This window comes from Triturus cristatus, chromosome 4_1 (genome assembly GCF_964204655.1).
Source record: "Triturus cristatus chromosome 4_1, aTriCri1.1, whole genome shotgun sequence".
NCBI classification, from domain to species: Eukaryota; Metazoa; Chordata; class Amphibia; order Caudata; family Salamandridae; genus Triturus; species Triturus cristatus.
This window is the reverse complement of record NC_140585.1, coordinates 90,526,982-90,541,775: the sequence shown is the minus strand read 5'-3', so window position 1 is coordinate 90,541,775 and position 14,794 is coordinate 90,526,982. Positions and strand designations below refer to the sequence as shown.

At 47.9% G+C, this 14,794-nt stretch overlaps 1 protein-coding gene across 3 annotated transcripts in view; it reads right to left on the bottom strand.

Annotated features, from left to right (window-relative positions):
* LOC146839630 (uncharacterized) overlaps positions 1-10,708 on the bottom strand; it is an 812,224-nt gene extending 801,516 nt beyond the window's left edge. For 2 of the 3 annotated variants that reach the window (XM_085651719.1, XM_085651720.1), the window contains exon 1: positions 10,246-10,699. In XM_085651719.1, the coding sequence (XP_085507845.1) occupies positions 10,246-10,310 (65 nt within the window). In that variant the 5' untranslated portion in view covers positions 10,311-10,699. Of the gene's footprint in view, positions 1-10,245 lie in introns of all 3 variants that reach the window. The other variant, XM_085651718.1, reaches the window with a different exon arrangement.
* Positions 10,709-14,794: the final 4,086 nt, after the last annotated feature.

Sequence of the window (14,794 nt, the reverse complement as noted above, 5' to 3'; positions counted from 1 at the left end):
GACAAAAATCTAAAATCGAAATTGCTTGGGAGACAGACTTTGATGTAGTTTGGTCCCTACCAATGTGGAACAAGATTTGGGTTAAAATACGCAATACCTCAAGAACAGCTAGTTTACACAAACGTTGTTTTACATTTATAAAAGACTTTTGCTATCTCCACATACTTTAAATAAAAGGTTCTCCACTGTACAAGATACTTGCTGGTCTTGCTCGTCTCCTAATGCTACTTTATTTCATATGCTTTTTTCATGCCCACCTGTACATATGTTCTGGAAACAGGTTTGGTCTCCAATCAACTTAATCTTTGGCACCAATATCCCATTTTTCATAAAGTACACCTTCTTAGGAAGCATTTCACCAGTTTGGGATAATTGTGAAACTAATACTAGCATGCCATAGTTTTTAGGGAGTCAAATAGGCGAATGTGAGTATTTTAATTGTAAAAGTCTTAGGGGCTGATTTAGCCAGCTCAGTGGACAACTCTTGACATTGGTTGAAGCCCCAACATGGTGGTTACTGTCAATGTCACAAACGTTTGACAGACAGCGCCATCAAACACGAAGTCCACCTATCAAACTATTAGAATGTTTTCCATTTTTCAAAAGCAAACTCCAAAAACAGAAGCAGGGCCAGACTGGGAACACAAACCAGCTCTGGCAATTAACCTGGACTGGCCAGGGGTGCTGGGGGTGCTAGTGAGAAACACCAGCCGGGGGATGTGGGGTTGGGTGCTACTACTTTAGCACTGCTTCTGTTTTTGTAACAGGGGGCCCATACCACTCGAAAACCAGCCCTAACCCTTCCAGCCCACCGGGGAAATTTACGGTACCCGCTACGGCCAGTCCGGCAGATTATTTTTGAAAAATGAAAAACTAAAGAGCCCCACAACATGTGAGTTTCCTCCTATGTTGAAGGGTTTATTATATTTTTTACTGTCCCTCACCACTAGGTTTTACCTGGAGGTGACAGACAGCAACAAACGCCATCCCATTGCCGTTTCTAAACTGGGTGGGAAGTCAGATGGCTAACCTTTGATGGTCTGTACTCTGTCCGGCCTCCCCTGGAGTATATCTTCAACGGACCCTCTTAATCTTCTGAGAGGACCTTGAGTGTAGCGGAGAGGGTACTCAAATGCCATTGCGATGGAGTACCTTCTAGGATAAACTCTAAAACCCTTATTTATGAAGGCCTCACGCCGCCGGTTCATCACTTTTTGTGATGCTACGGCGTCATAAAAAATGCGCCATGTTTACAAAGCAACGCACCTAGGCAGATGCGTCACTTTGTGAACCCCTGCGCTACATTAGACCTGCGCCAGGTATAATATATGCAGGGTGGGAGTTCCCCGTAAAAAAACCTTGTAAAGGTGGCACTGCGAAATCTGTGAGATTTCACTGCGCCACTTCTATGAGTTCACTGAGTCAAATCCTTACGCATGCTCACAGTGGGCATAAGGACTGACACATGCCCTTTTACATGGGGCTCGCTCATGTGCAATCACATATTGTTGGAATTAGGTCTGTTTTGCGACACACGCCAGCAATGCGTAATTACTGCACCACCAGATACATCAGAATTCCTGACATATCTGGTCACTTCTTGCATCATGGAGTGCCGTACTGTAAATACGGCATATCCAAGGTTTCGCAATGAGGGTGCAATGAAAAGTGTTGCATCGCTGTTTTCAGCCAGCGTTGCAACACTTTTCATAAATGAGGCCCTGATGGGCCTCAATTATGCAGGGCTTACACTGCCATTAAACCACTATTTGTGATGCTCCAGTGGCGTAAAAAATGTGCCACACTGTGCCATATTTACAAAGGGACTCATCTAGGCAGATGCGTCCCTTTGTAAATCCCTGCGCTACATTATACCTTCGTCAGGTATAATGTATGCAGGGTCGGCGACTCCCCATAAAAAAGGCTCGTAGAAGTGGAGCAGTGAAATCTAAAACTTCTTTATTTATTCGTTGACCAAACTCCTTGTTAGTACCCCGCTTATACCCCTTCGTTTAGATCTGGGACTAAAAGCGAATATTGCAAAAACAGGTCTTAGACGACTCCTGTATTGGTGCAGACTGAGCGCCTCCTGACCCAGTCGTGGCCACCACAATAAAGAGGTGGTGAGGCAGGTTGAGGGGGCGCGGCGGAGCTCAGGAGGGGGTGCACGCTTGTGGAGGATTATAACAAAAAATAAATTAAAAGGAAAAACGTACCCAGAGCTGCCTCCTGCGTTGCACTTGGCATAGTCCTTCCTGGTCCCAGCAAGCACTCTAGCCATGTCACGGACTCCCTGCAATTTCCTGCCCTGCTCTCATGGGAGAGAAGCGCGGGAATTGGTCTGAGTGGGCAGGAAAGATGCCCTGCCCAGACCAAGGAGTCTGTGGGGTTTCTCCAGGCCAGGTGCTCAATGCAGCCGGGCTGGAGAAACCTGATTGCGCATGTGTGTTTTGGACGGCCAAACACATATGCGCACTTAAGGAGTGCACATAGCACTCCTCCTCCCCATGTCCCACCCCTCCCTTCGCATGCTGTCTCATAACTGAAAAATGAAAAAAAAAGATGATTTTCTTTTATCTTTCATTTACTGGCTCTGAGCCAGGCAGTGGGCGACGCACCTCTGCCATTGCGGAGGAGCCGCCACTGTCCTGAGATTCTCCCCTATTGGCAGGGATTAGAGGACATTCTTAGGACACCTGGTGCTTCAAAAATACCATGGGTTAGATACATTAAGCAATCCTTTACCCAGTAAGGACGTGTGAACCTTTGGTCTTTTCCCTCAGATCGTAGTGGTGTATCTAAGTCTGCTTTAAAGGGTCTGTTTTGGTTGTGTGAGTTATCCTTATTCATTGGGTAACCAGGAGAAGGCTCCCTAGCTTCTGCTTTCCCTGATTTTAAAGTAGATTTTAATTTGGAACCTTTTCTTAATGAGGTGAGCCCCCCCCCTTAGCTAAGACACTTTGGGCCAGATGTACGACCGTTTTTAGCGGTCACAAACAGAAAATTGGGCCGTTTGAGACAGCTAAAAGTGGTTGTAGTATGTTTAACCTTTACTTTGCAAGTTGTAACCTATTATCATTGTGCAAAATAAGGTTTGCGAGTCGCAATTAGGAAGGGGCGTGCCACGGCATACCTTCCTAATAGTGACCGCAAATGAGGTTGCAAAACAATCGCAGTTACCACCTTCTTCAAAAAGGTGGTAAGCCAGTTGCAAAGGGGAGTAGGTCCCCGGGGGACCCCTTCTCCTTTGTGAATGTATGCAAAAATATTTTTTAAGAGCAGGCAATGGCCCCATGGACCACTTCCTGCCCTTAAAAAATGAACATAAATCTTTTTATTTCTTTTAAACATTTTAATTTTCCTTTAAGGAAAAAGGGACGCATATGAAAAGAAAAAGTTGCTTTATTTAAATATCAATCACAGACTTGGTGGTCTGTTGTCTCCAGCAGGCCACCATCCCTGTGATTGTAGCCAATTCCCAATGGGTTGCAAATTGCGACCTGCCTCATGAACATTGAGGAGGCAGGTCATTTGCAACACTATTGGGAATCACTAAATGTGTCTGAGACACATTAGTACATTCTGTTTTGCGAGTTGCAAATGTCGAGTCAGAAAACAATTCGCAATTTGAGACCCGCAAAATGGAAAGGTCGTATATTTGGCCCTTTATTTCAAATTTCATTTTTGAACTCTGCACCTATGTTCTTTTACTTCTATATAGCAACACGTAATGTAATGTAAATTGATACTTGTATAGCGCACTACTCACCAGCAAGGGTCTCAAGGCGATTGTACGAATACTGCTGTGGAACCCATCCTGACTTTCCCTGTGAGGCGTCCACTACTGGGTACCCCCAAGGTGGAGGCCAGGCATCCTTAGCGTTGTGGGGGCCGTTGTGGAGATTAAGCAAGCTATTGCCCAGAGTTGCAGAGTGGGACTCCATGATTGGAATGGCACCGAGGCGAGAATTATCAGGTCCGTGGAATTTTTTTTGAGCCCAAGACCCGCCGAGGCGGGGAAATGAACCCTGGTCCCAGGCTAGATCTTTGCATCAGGGTCTGCCGCTCTAATCATTGAGCCACACTTCTCCACTAATAGGGGAAGGGTTTTGTCCCTTTTGCACTGGGATCATTGAGACTATTGAGCATGTCTTGTTTTTTAGCCCAGCTTAGTAGGGATATCGTAAAAAATGTTTATTTCAATTTGTTGATTATTAGGCATACAAGATTATAGAGCAATGATCAGGATTTTGAGAAACGACACAAGGCAATGTATAGTGTTCTCAGTCTCATGATTTCTGTTATGCATGTGGAGACTAAGGCTTAACAAACTTGCAGTCTAGTGATTCTGCTTTTGCTGTCTGCCTGATCTTGTATTACTCCCTGTTATCTAATGTTGCTGCTGTATTTTAGCATATTGTATTGTTGTAATGGCTGTATCAGGTTTTTATTTGTTCATGTATTGTATTTTATCGATTTTATGCAACCTACATTTTTATGATTTTTATGGCTTGTTGCCGAATAAAGATTAATGATAATGATAACGTAGAGGAACAGTGGACAGGGGCTGAGAGCAATATTAGAAAACAAGTTTTTTCAGAACTCTACAGTTCGTTGATATTTGATTTACCGCAAATATCCGCCCTGTATGTGGACATCGCGAAACACTTAAGGGCCTATTAGGATGGCAGGCAGATGTATCTCTGCCGAGCTTGGACCGTCCGCCATAGGTGCACCGGTCCCGCCCACCGAATTAAGATGCGCCCGCCACACTGGCAGTTGCATCCTGGTAGTTTAACATTGCGGACGGTGCTGCCGGCTGCAGCACCGTATGCAATGTTAAACAACCATGTTTTGCATTGCGATGCACAATGTGGCAGGCACCGCGCGGTGCCTGCCTTGTTGAGCATGGCAATGTAGGGGGGTACCATGGGTACCCTTCAAGTGCAGCCCTCCACCCCTCTCCCCCCCGGGGGCCCGCAACAGGCCCCATAGCAGAACTCCATATGTCTTTCCATGGCGGCATCGCCGCCATGGAAAGGCCGGCATTTGCCTGCATCCTAATCTGGTGGATGGTGCTTGCTAGGCACCGTCACCATTTTGGGCTCCCTGGGCCGTCCGCCAGGCAATTGGGATGATTGCTTGTGGCGGACGGTCTTTTCGTCCGCTGCGAACGCATTCATGTTCCCACCGCCATCCTAATCTTGTGGTGAGAAATATCCCTTCAATGGCGGAAGGACCGCCACTGCATGGCCAGTGTTTGCCACAGCCGGCCCTGCCGTGGCGGTCCTTCCGCCATCATAATCAGCCCCCAAGCCTGGTAAACTGTGCCCACCTGTGTCAGTGGTTTCAGTTCCAGTTTTGTTGAGAAGATAAATACAACATAAGTGGCTAAATTGTTTCTGCCTACTATTCATTTGCTCTTTCCATGTACCACCAGAATCAGATTGTACACCCAAGTATTAGAAGTCTGCTTCAGCTAGGTGTCCTTCAGACTGAGCTAGCAAGAAAAGGGGCGATGGGACCCACAGGTGATAATGTATGTTTTATCCATAGTTTCCCTGAAGTCCAAGTTACCCATAAAGTCAGCGAAGGTGTTCAGAAGGAAATGGAGGCCTTTCGGTGTGCGGTTCATGAGCACTGAATTTTCAGCACACAGGAGGGCCGACAGTGGACGATGACCTATTAAGTCATGTCCCTGGACCTTTTCAACAACACCCTCTCCAAGTTGTTAATATACAGGGTGAAGAGGAAAGAGGTGAGGACACACTCCTGCCTACCCCCTCCTGCCTCTGTTGAAGTTCTCCCTAAATTCCCGATTAATTCCACACCTTAATCTTGACCCGATATAGTGGTCATAGAAAGCATTGGAACCCCCGGATTCATCGTCAAGAGACAGAGTTTTAAATGAAAATGCCAGATTCTCCACCAAGTGCCACAGCTTAAAATGAGAAACATATTCAAGGGCGCTTGACATATCCATAAATGTTTATTAGATCGTACCCTATTTAGCCACCATATGGTTGTTAATAATTCTAAATTTAGACATTGTTCAACATTCACAGTACATTCCAAAAACTCATTGCTTGTTGGACAGAATTGTATGGTTTCCAGCCCTCAACTCCAGCCTAGTTAATAGAGTCCTACCCACAACTTTAACTAAGGCGTCTAGGAGGGATATCAGGCAATATAGAAAGGAAAATAATTAAACTTTCCAGCCACATTTCCAATTTGCCTTTGGTACACACCGCCCTCAAAACATTAGTCAGCATAGGGACCCAAAACTGTTTGTTAGCTATGAAGAGATCCAATAGAATACCATCTGAACCTGGGGCTTCGGCATTAGGTCTTTCAACAATGGGCAAATTTTCTGTCTAATGAGAATGCAGGGAGGATGACTCATCTATCCGAGAATGAAGGCTACAAGAGTCCAGGTTCTCATGGCCTTTCCACACTTCCGGCATTGCATAGGTGCTTCTAAAGTTGGCTACTCACTGGTGGGACAGAATGACCACTTCCAAATCGTAAAATAAAGCACATTCAGCCAAGGAGCTGCTAACGCATCCTGCAGTTTACAACAAAAACATAACGATGCAAAAAAGAAATAGTTCCTCACAAAACAGAGTAGGTGGAACCATCCAGTCCCTGCTCTCTGGGCGTAACCAAGCAACTAACAGGGGGAAAAACAGGGACAAAAAACATAGATCACCCAATAGAACACAATTGTTTCTAAACGACAATGTAAATTGCCAATACAATGCCAGTAGGCGGGCTCCAAGCCCAAATGGTGATTACAGCATGTGAGAGACAGCGCATGCGCGCTGCCAAGGCTCGACCTGAAAAAAGTGCAAGACTGTTGACTGGGAAAAAGAAGCACAGCTCCATTTCTCCAACACTGAGGGATCTACACTGGCTCCATATAAAACAAAGAGAAGCTGTCCTATAGGGCTTTTTATAATAAGGACAAGCCACTCTTACTGAGGAAACGGACAGGTCATAATCCTAGCTAATTTCTGCGCGTTAAGGGCGCACTAGTTTTAATGGACTGAATTAATCTTGAATGGAAAGTTGGAAAACATTTCTCACTCCAATTCCAACAGTTGCAGAATAATCTCCCCATATCACTCACCGAAACCAATCATTGGTGATTTCTCTTGAAACCAAACACATTGCTATTTCAATAAGCATAACTGCATGCCTGATTCAGAGAGGACCTCCGCGCTCGTAGCGGAGGCCCCGCAGTCGTGCCAGGACCTCCGTTCTGCAGTTACCCATTGAGGAGTTCACAACAGTGTTGCGAGCCTCGCCACGACTGCGGGACCTCCGCCACGAGTGCGCCCCCAGCCATGACTGTGGTACTGTGCCACAAGTGCGCCCCCGTCACGACTGCAGGCCTCTGCTACCGGTACGCCCCCCAGCCATGACTACAGGATGACAAGTGCGGCCCTTCCTACCCTCGCCACAACTGTCGGGCCTCTGCCACGAGTGCAAAGTTCTTTTGTGAATTGGGCCTTTCCTGTTCAGATATTAGCACCAGGACACCCCTCGCGGCGTCACAGTCGAGCTTTATAAATACATTTCATCATCATTATTTGGGAGGGTCGTGAAAAGATGGTGCTGAAGAGGAAGGAGATGACGTGTGACATGCAGATGGAGGATCTCTGAAAGATGTGGGGGTGAAAAGTGTGTAAGCGTCTAACAGAGTGAGAAACTGAAGAGAAAAGTGCTGTGGATGAGAATGACTGAGAGATTCCGTAGATTGCTACTTCTTCCATCGATCTTAGTAAAGTTTGATTCACAGCCTCAGATTTTCAGAATTGAAACATGTTAATTCTAATTATTCAAAACAAGATCATTGGATTTACTCATTTATTTGATACTGATAACAAGCATTGGCAAAGGCAATAGCTGGGTCTTGCTTTTGGTATATATACATTGTGGTGTAACAAGCATTGCAAAGGCAATAGCTCTGGCTTCCTTTTGGCATGCATACAGTGCTGTGTGATATGTATGGTTGTAACAACAGAAATCTCACAAGAAGGAGCACAGATGCCGGCATGTGACAGGCTGTGTAAAACACAGTATTTTAGTTTACTTGTTATACGCCCTGCTTTCATTACACATGCAGTCCTCGTGGAAAGGATGCCTCGCTAAGCTTCTTTGGCCACGCCCTTTTAGAGACTCCACACACCCCAGCATTTTCATCCGAATTAAAGCACTGTATGCAAGTCACTTTTATTGATCACAATGTAATAATAGATAACTATGCACAAAGCATTTCCCTTTACCGCAGTGCTTGAAGTGGGCAGGTACTGTCCGGTACGGAGTACCTGCACTTCTTAAATTTTCAAGGGATAAAATACCTGCACTTCTCAGCACAGTTGCAATAAATGTAATGGGAGAGTACCGACAAGTCTTGAGGGAACACAGACACTCTATCTAGAGTACCTGCACTTGTACATTTCCATGTAAAGCATTGTTTTACAGTATATATAGAGGCTGCGGCCAGGGCCGGCTTTTAGTATAAATGAGCCACTATTCTGAGGGGCGCCTGGAGCGAGCTGTGTGCATTAAGGTTATGCCAACAGCAGCGCCCTTCTAATCTTGCTCCACCCTTGTCCTTGTGCCTGCCTGTTCTTTTCTGCTGATTTGCCAGTTTAAAGGGATTTTAGTTCTTCATTAGCATATGGGGGTGATGTTTTTAACACCCCTTTAGCCCCCTCCCTTGTCCTCCCTCCACCCTATAACCCCTCCCTGCACACATCAACAAAACCATCGTCTGCACGAGGCATCCAAGCTATCCCGGATTCAGGTGAGCTGGGGGAGAACCAGCGATGTTTGTGTTCAGGGTTCACTCCCTGCTCATCCAGACCCAGACCAGTGGACACAAAAGGGACCCCCTGCTGCCTCGTTAAATTCACTGCCATCAACAAGGGCGCCAAGTTTCCGCTTCGCCCCGGCGCTATCTTAGCAAAGGCCGGCTCTGGCTACCACTGTACTGAGGACTGTGCGGCGAAAACACCTGCACGGACATCTCTGCCGCTGACCGCGGCCCCCGCAGGGGGCCACTCGGCGGTCGGCGCCTTAGTGGCCCCGGGGCCCCGGTCACCCCTCCCCACTCCCTCCTTCGGGGGGGGCGGGGGCAGGGATCCTGACTGTTGCCCCCCTCCGTGTCAGGGGCCGGAGGTGACGCGCAATGCGCGTCACTTCCGGGCCCAGGTGTGAGGGAGAGGCTATTTAGCCTTCCCCCACCCTCACTGGCGACCTCTTTGTCGCCCACCTCGCCTTTTTACCCTCCCTACCGCTTACCCGGCGTAGGTGTGGTGGGGTGGGGTTTTTTGCTGAACGTTTTAATGTTTTCCTTTTCGTTGCAGGCGGAGTTACAGGGCGATCTGGAAGCAGGCCGGTACAAAGGGTACCTCTGCGCGGCACCACGTGGTGCCCGAGCCAAAACGAGGAGCCTCCAGAGAGGTCCCGGAAGCCGGTCGGCGCCCCGCTAGGCCTGCGGGCGGTTGTGGGCCTGAACAACCGGGGGCTTGCTATGCGACGCTCCGCCCCGAGAGGGGGGGTGTGAGTAGAATCTCAACGGCACGTGATCGAAAAAAGAATCACTTGGGGGGCAGCACTTGCGGGTCGTTCCCGTGCTGCCCGGCTCATCAGGCGGGGCAGGTGAAGTAGATGGCCGCCTGCCCTTGGATCGCCCGTAAGATAACCCACCTATTACATATCCTGGAATTATGTAATAAAACCTGCAGCATTTGTTACCCACTTACAACTGTTTCTTGTGTCTTCTTTGGGTAACCTAATTTGGGGGAGGGGGGAAAGCGGGGTGACCCTGGGGGTACTATGCTTCCGGCTTCCACCCCGCCCACATTACGCGGTCCCGGGCCAACAACTTCCAGTCAGTGTAACTCATCGCCCTTAACCGGCTACTTTGGGAACTCCTACGACTGTATCTGTCCTGAGTTACCCCTGCACATAAACGAGCTATTTTTTGATATCTTACAATGCTGTCTATGATCGTTTGAATTGAGAGGTCTATTAATGGCTCAGAACTCTGAGGGTCAGGAACACCCTTGGCTCGGCTCTGGCTCGGCTCTCCTCCTGCATTCAGTTCTTTGTCCTCCTCTGGATCACAAGAGGGAGGGAGACAGGACATCCACCCTCATCTCCCCGATGTAAAGTCCCTCCCAGGCGCTTCCAATTACGAACAGCAAAGAAAGGTCACTTGGAGGTCACACTCACCACAGTCCGGCCAGCAGCAGGATCCAGAAGGCCCTCCCTGAAGGTGACCGCCTGCACACGTCCATAGCGGTGTGTCCTGGTGTTGTGTGTGCTTCTTTCACTCCGTGATCGCGCGCTTCCTCGTTCGTCTGTGTTTGTGGTCACCGGCCTGTGCGTTTACAACGTGTGCGTGTCTCTCTCTCCATCTGCCCATGCGTGCGTTCTCTAGCTTAATCTGTCTGTGCTGTGTCTTTTGTCTTTAGTCAGTCTGTGTTTCCGTGATGTCCGACTTCTTCGTGTTACATTGACAGCCAGTCCTCCACGCCATGTGACTCTTCCTTTCTTCAAGTTGTTTTCTGTGACTTCTCTGTCTCTCCACGTTTTGTTCCCATCAGCCTCTCTGATTGTGCATTCCCGCAATGGTTTTGCGCCCTTCCTATTGTTCAACGCAAGCTGCACACCTTCTTTCCTTTCTGCTGTATGTGGTGTTTGCCTGCTTGTCGTATCTTATTCGCTGCCAGCGTCAAGGCGCTGAAGGGCTCGATGACGAATATGATATGGGTGCAGCTCGAGGTGACGAGCTGGCAGTTCCCGCGGAGTGACATTCCGCTCACAAATGATGGAAATACAATACACCCCCGGCCTCACCTGGGGCGCACCTAAAACCGCACTTCCTGGAGAGTCAGTTATGTTGCCACAAGTATTTCTTCAGGGTGTTCCTAGAGACCAAAATCCCAGACACAATGGCCACGTGACAACCTGCTCCTCATTTTGTCCAACCGAAATATTAGGTTGCTTTGTGCAAGAGACCCTTGGCAATAATACCTCGATAAGTTTATTTTGTTTGTTGATTACCCAAAGCGGTGACAAATAGTCATGAATTATAAGCTTTTCTTTTTAACCTCTTCTGCACCGCGAGACCGCATCCTAGCTCTCCCTGTGTAAATCTGTGGAACCTGCTAAGCTCGGGGCTCCATCATTATCGGTGATTGCCCGTGATGTGCAGTGGTGTTCGTGATGTGCAGTGGTGTTCGTGATGTGCAGTGGTGTGTCTGGGTACAGTAATGGGGTGTCATTTCTGATACTCAGTGTTGCTGAAGTGAAGCGCCCTAGGTCAGTCAGCAACAAAGACTCTATTCCAAAGAGACACATGTAACAGCAATGGGAAGTCTTAAACGGGATCAGGTGTGACTCAAAACCACCACAAAACCTTCTGAAAACACGACAGGCTGAGTTTTTGCCTCATAGCATCTATCAAAACTTCAACGGCAATTTTTTGTCACATCACTCCTCGTTTCACCAAATTGTTTTTAGCCGCCAACCTTGGTTTGGTAAAGATCGCAGACGAGCAAGGTTATCTTTTTCCTGGTGGCCACCAGAGGTAACATTAGAACTGACTGACAGCGGAATTTGCAATAAAAGAGTGTTGAAAATGAAGAAGGAAATAGAACCCTATGTGGGAAGGGTATGCTTAGACGTGGGTCCCGTGCTCACTATGCCACTGGAGTCAAGCTATCCTGGCTGAAGAGGGGTGAAACCCCGGAACCGGTCCTAGGATGCTTGTTTCCAGTCCAGGGAGGACCTGGCTTGGCAGTTCGGGCAGGACTGTTCCCATGAGGCACAGGGTCAAGACTGATTTGCATATGGCCAGGTCTGAATTGGGGTGGCGTGGTGAGCAAAATAACAATGGATTAAACCCAGATCTGTGACTTGGGGTGAATGTTTTGCCAATGTGCAACATTCCGTCCATCATCTTGTGTGTTTTGCTGTTTGCCCTATGTGGTTAGGGTATGCTGTTTGCCCTATGTGGGAAGGGTATGCCCAGACGTGGGTCCTGTGCTCACTACGCCACTGGAGTCAAGCTATCCTGTCTGAAGAGGGGTGAAACCCAGAAACTGGTCCTAGGATGCTTGATTCCGGTCCAGGGAAGACATGGCTTGGCAGTTCGGGCTGGACTGTTCCCATGAGGCACAGGGTCAAGACTGATTTCATATGGCCATGTCTGAACTTGGGTGGCGTGGTGAGCAAAATAACAGTAGATTAAACCCAGATCTGTGACTGGGGGTGAATGTTTTGCCAATGTGCAACATTCCGTCCATCATCTTGTGTGTTTTGCTGTTTGGCCTATGTGGGAAGGGTATGCCCAGACGTGGGTCCCGTGCTCACTACGCCACTGGAGTCAAGCTATCCTGGCTGAAGAGGGGTGAAACCCCGAAACCGGTCCTAGGATGCTTGATTCTGGTCCAGGGATGACATGGCTTGGCAGTTCGGGCTGCACTGTTCCCATGAGGCACAGGGTCAAGACTGATTTGCATATGGCCATGTCTGAACTGGGGTGGCGTGGTGAGCAAAATAACGATGAATTAAACCCAGATCTGTGACTGGGGCTGAATGTTTTGCCAATGTGCAACATTCCGTCCATCATCTTGTGTGTTTTGAAGGAAATAGAACAACATGGCAAGATCTCAGGAGTGCCGTTAGCATGAAGGACTCATGCGCCTTCTGGCATATTCTAGCCAATGGCAGTAAATATCTTTCACCAAAGCAAGAGGCATACATTACTGGAGATCTCTGGCTTGACCACTTTCCATCCTTATATTTCGGCTTCTCAGGCCTGGAAGGAAGCAATATATAGTGGGGAGTCATTACTGAAAGGCCTACAGATATAGCACCTTTTACTCAACAGGAAATTCCTGGACAATTAACAAACAAAAGAAGGACAAAGCCCCTGCCCCTGATAAATGCTGACTGATCTTTGCAAATCAGACTCTGTCCTCTAAGGATTGACAAGCGAATGGTGCGGTCCTGAGGCGGAAGCCGGGACTCTGTGCGAGCGTTTGGCTGAGACTGTGATTTTAGCTTATTTCATTTTTAAACTGCACTGGCACTTATTCATTTAATGTTGTGACCTGATTTTAACTATTAATAATCGGTTTTGCGCACGCTGAGGCATTACTCACTTGCTGGGAAACCTCTGTCTCCCTCGAAGCGCCCATTGCAGACGATTAGGTTCTGCGTGGGGTAACGACTTCGGGCGCCATCTCGAGTGAGGCGAGGAGCTGGAGAGCGGTCTAGTGCTCGGCCCCTCCCGCCACACAGCATAAAAACCTAGGGTAATCCTTTACTCGCTGATTGACAAGCGAATGGTGCGGTCCTGAGGCGGAAGCCAGGACTCTGTGCGAGCGTTTGGCTGAGACTGTGATTTTAGCCTATTTCATTTTTAAACTGCACTGGCACTTATTCATTTAATGTTGTGACCTGATTTTAACTATTAATACTCGGTTTTGCGCACGCTGAGGCATTACTCACTTGCTGGGAACCCTCTGTCTCCCTCGAAGCGCCCATTGCAGATGATTAGGTTCTGCGTGGGGTAACGACTTCGGGCGCCATCTTGAGTGAGGCGAGGAGCTGGAGAGTGGTCTAGTGCTCGGCCCCTCCCGCCACACAGCAATAAAATGGCTCCCTGGCACAGGAGGCGCAGCGGGCGCGCCGGCGGCGCGCCGAAGGCTCGCCAAAGGCAAGCCCGTCTGCGCCCGTCCGTGCCAGTTCCGGGCCTAGGGCCAGTTATGCTGCCGGTTCACATCCTATCCAAGGACACCTTTGGTCTAGATCCCAGCTAATGGCCCTGAACAAGGAAGTGTGTACTCCCCAGGTACGCTGTAATCTGACCTCGCCCACCTGGTCCCACTTCAAATGTGAACATTGCACCTTTTCTTTTTTGAATAATAAATCTATACTTTCTACCTCATATTCTCCTCCCATTCCTTCTCGCCCATACACGGCTGGCTTATTGAACTGCCGCTCTTTGCCGTGTCACTCTAGTGATATATGGCTACTACTGTCTGAATCGTCTTGGGATTTACTATTTCTCACTGAGACGTGGATCAAAGACTCATCTAATCCAGATATTGCCCTAGCCACACCCCCTGGCTATCGCCTAATAGGAATTAGCAGCGAGGGAGGTAAGTCTGGAGGTGGAATTGCTGTTATTTTACAGAACCATCTAACCATCACCTCTAGGAAAATCTCCAATATAGGTTCCATAGAGGCATTCTATTTTTCTATCTCAGATGCCTCCACAGCCATATTTTCAGGCGTCCTGGTATACGCCCCCCCTAACGTTCCCCAGTCCGCAATGGTCACATTATTGGCGGCCATTGCTGATCTCTCGCTTAACCGTCCTCACTTTACGGTACTAGGAGACTTCAATCACCATATTGATGTATATGATTGCACACGCGCTAAAAATCTCTTAGACTCTATGCAAGGTCTGAATTTATTTTAAAAAGTCAAGGGCCCCACACATTCTGCAGGACACACCCTTGATTTAATTTTTTCAAGCTGGTCTGACCTCAAGGTTCTTCCATCTATGCCCCTCACGTGGTCTGATCATTACTTGATCCCGTTTGAATTATCCATTCTCTTACCACCTAAGTTGAATTTGACTATCAGAGACCAGGGAAGAAAGTGGCATAAAGTTACCTGTACGGCTCTGGAACAATTATATAGGAATAGCACTGATTTTGTTAATGATGATCTTAATGTAGCTGTAGCTACTTTTAATAATGAT